Below are 3,137 nucleotides of genomic sequence, written 5' to 3'. Positions count from 1 at the left end.
TGATTTGCTGCACTTTAAGTCCAGTTCAGGTGCAAATTTCTCAAACTTCAAGGTAAGGATGCACCATTAGGGCTTCTTTGATTCAAAGGATTCTCAGAGGAATTTTGGGCCTTCTTTGGTTCATACGCTTGCAGACGGTGCGTAGGAATAAGAAACTTATAGGAAATGAGATGACATGCATCTTAAATCCTATGAGTAAGAATAGGAAAAAAAATGTCATTTGTTCGCATCATACGAATTTTTTCATTGAGTCTAGACTCATGTTTAATTTTCTTTGAAATGTGGAGGATATGAACTAATCCTGTGTAGGAATAGGAATCCGTTTCTATGAACCAAATGGCTCTAAAGAAAAAAAATCTTATAAGAATTCTATTCTATAAAATTCCTCCAAACCAAAGAAGGCCTTGGAGGATTCTACTCCTTATGAATTTCTCCTATGTAGGTTGTTTGATTCGTGGTATTGTAAACCATATGAATTTTTTCATATGATTCATTTGCACTAGACTCCACTCAAACCTCTTTGAAAGAATCCTACGTTTTTTTATGCACAATCAAACATTTATACAATCATTAGGATTTAAGATGACATGCCACTTTAATCTCACGTTTTTTTATTCATACGTTTTGAAAATCCTACGAATCAAAGAGGATCTTAGAATTTGACTGCTCATGTGGGTAGGTCTTACATGTGCAACAAACGTATCGCTGTTCCCAAGCTATATGTATATACATCATCTGAAGCTGACCGATAATCTTAGTTTAAACTTTGACCAGAAAAGTAACAAACGACCGATAATCTAGTTTGAACTTTCAAGACAAAGGTAACAAACGGCATGATCTCGTATTCTGGTAGGAGTAGATCGTATGAAATCAGTTGTGGAGTAGCAGTGTTGGAGCGTCCGATGGCCGGCCGGCGGGCTCAGGAGCTCCACTCGGGCCCGAAGTATCTGGCGTTGGGCCTCCTTGTTCGTTGTTCCCTGCGTCCGGATCCTTCGACTCCCGCCGTCAAGCCTCCACGCGGTCTCAACTCGGAGCTCTCGGGCTCCTCCACGACCGGCAGCGAGGCCATCCGGCGCGTGAAAGCGGCGAACTCCGCGGCCTGCGTCCTCAGCCTGGCGACGGAGGCGGCGTGGCTGCGGAGCGGCTCCACCAGTTTCTCGGCCCCCGGCCTACCCACGAACGCCGCGGCCGTGTGCTCGGCGTTCCCCACCTCCTCCTCCGCCCTGTGGAGCAGGCGGAGGGCGGTCTCCTCGGCGAGCGCGGTCGCGGCGGCGAATTCCCTCGTGGGCACCAGCTTCCCCGCCGCAAGGTCCGCCTCCGTGACGGCGGCGAACTGCCGCAGGATCTCTGCCCCCTCGGTGAATTCCTTCTCGCCCTTGGCGAATCTCTGCACCGCCTTCTCCCACGCCATCGTCGGGCGGATCATTGCGCCGTGCCCTAATCAACTCGTAAGTTCGACGGGCTACGGTGTTGGATGGCTGGACGCGGCAATGCAGCGGCGTGAACTTGGGGTATTGGACGCGCGCCCCCTGCTGGCTTATATGGCCGACCACTCCGACTGCCCGCGGGATCGTGGCGCGTCGTGTACGACTAGTACGAGTCAGTCTCGGACTCCTATCTCCAGATGAACGCGGGTCTGAAATACTACGTTACAGGCAGCGTGCCAGTACTGTTTCGTACAGAAACTTCCGTATTTCGTATGTATATATACATACTCTATGTTATACTCTTGGCATTTCCAACATCCGGACATGTTTTCTGCTCTTGGCATTTCTACGTAAATCGAAGAATTTCACATGGGCTTGAAGTTTCTGTACGAGATGACGGCGTAAAACGGGTCAGAGTTGGCCTGCCCGAACAGCCTCATCAGGGCCTCCAGCGGCGACGAGCCCGACTTGCCGCCGGCGTCGGAGGGCGGCAGCCTCCGGACCACCTCCGGCTGCGTGAAACCTTCGACGCACTGGAAGTACTGCGTCACGAGCTGGACGCGGCTGTAGGCGGACCCCTCCCGCCACGCGCCGATGGCCTTCTCGTAGAACATCCGGTTGCTAAAGCTCATGATGCACACTCCGCCCGGCTTCAGCACCCGGTAGATCTCCGCGAAAACCTTACAAGGAAATCAGTATGCAGTGAGCATATGAACTGATCGAACAGTTAATATGTATCAATTGTGTGGTGGAGAGAAGAAGAGGATAAGAACACACGGTGGTGGATGGCACATACTTTTTCTGGCGACTGCAGGTACTGCACGCTCACGGTGCAGAGAACGGCGTCGAGGGAGGCGCTATCGAGCTCCAGCCGCTGCTCCCGGTTGAGGTCGCTGACGAAGAAGTAGTCCAGGCGCGGGTTCTTGGCCAGCTCCTGCGCGTTGAGCCCGTGGCCGACGACGCGCCGGAACCGCATCTCCGGGGGCAGGTGGCTCACCCAGGAGCTCATGAGGTCCAGCACGTCCGACTCCGGTCGCAGCCGCTCCCTGTAGAGGTCGGTGAGCGTGGCGAGGAAGCCGTCGTCGACGTGCTTGACGAAGCGCGGGAACGCGTAGAAGTCGCGGTCGGAGCGCGGGTCCAGCTTCGCGCGGCCCTCGGGCTGGAGCACCTGCCGCCGGATGTTCCCGGCCGAGGACGGCGACGGCTGTGCGCTGCCGGAGCATCGCGGTGGGGGCAAGAGCGGCCGCGACGGACGCAGCGTTTGCGGCGGAGCGCAGAGCATGTTTGCTCCTTCTCTGTTTCCGTGGAGACTGGACACTCACTCGTTAATTTGTTCACGTGGCGTTATTATACCATGTTGAGGTTTTTTTACAGCATCTCTACCAGATCCCATCCTATCCCATGCTTTTAAGAGATCTCTAGCGGGTCCGTAAAATGCCCCACGGCCCTGACCCAGAAAATAACCGCCGTCTTCAGTTTCAGGCTGAAAAAATGTCCCGGACATGTCTTGCGAAAACCTTTAACCTGGTTTTTTTTTCCTGGGGAGCTGTATATTAGACCCCTTAAGCTGTATATATGTGCAGTTTCCCCTATCGGCAGAAAATTTTGACAGGGCGGAAGTTTCAGCTCGTGCGCTCTATTCCGCTGCCGCATCTCGCCGTTGATTCTGATTGCCCCTGGCCACCCCGCGCCATCGAGTAGTTCCGCTGC

The 3,137-nt window shown here is 53.5% G+C and overlaps 1 protein-coding gene across 1 annotated transcript; it reads right to left on the bottom strand.

Annotated features, from left to right (window-relative positions):
• Positions 1–1,752: 1,752 nt before the first annotated feature.
• Positions 1,753–2,808, bottom strand: LOC123185623 (uncharacterized). The gene is made up of 2 exons (XM_044597475.1): positions 2,224–2,808; positions 1,753–2,107 (listed from the first exon to the last, which is right to left on the bottom strand). The coding sequence occupies exons 1-2, from the start codon at positions 2,707–2,709 to the stop codon at positions 1,793–1,795; spliced, it is 801 nt and encodes a 266-aa protein (XP_044453410.1). The 5' UTR covers positions 2,710–2,808; the 3' UTR covers positions 1,753–1,792.
• Between the last annotated feature and the right edge of the window lie 329 nt (positions 2,809–3,137).

This window comes from Triticum aestivum, chromosome 2A (genome assembly GCF_018294505.1).
Source record: "Triticum aestivum cultivar Chinese Spring chromosome 2A, IWGSC CS RefSeq v2.1, whole genome shotgun sequence".
NCBI lineage: Eukaryota > Viridiplantae > Streptophyta > Magnoliopsida > Poales > Poaceae > Triticum > Triticum aestivum.
Note: the sequence above shows the minus strand (reverse complement) of the source record. Positions and strands in the feature narration are given on the sequence as shown.

What these genes read in the sequence shown, in the direction of transcription:
- LOC123185623 (XM_044597475.1), bottom strand. Translation starts at nt 2,709, where the DNA reads ATGCTCTGCGCTCCGCCGCAAACGCTGCGTCCGTCGCGGCCGCTCTTG. An exon ending in ACCTGCAGTCGCCAGAAAAA is followed by an intron (nt 2,108 to 2,223) that starts GTATGTGCCATC and finishes TTTCCTTGTAAG; the next exon opens with GTTTTCGCGGAGATCTACCG.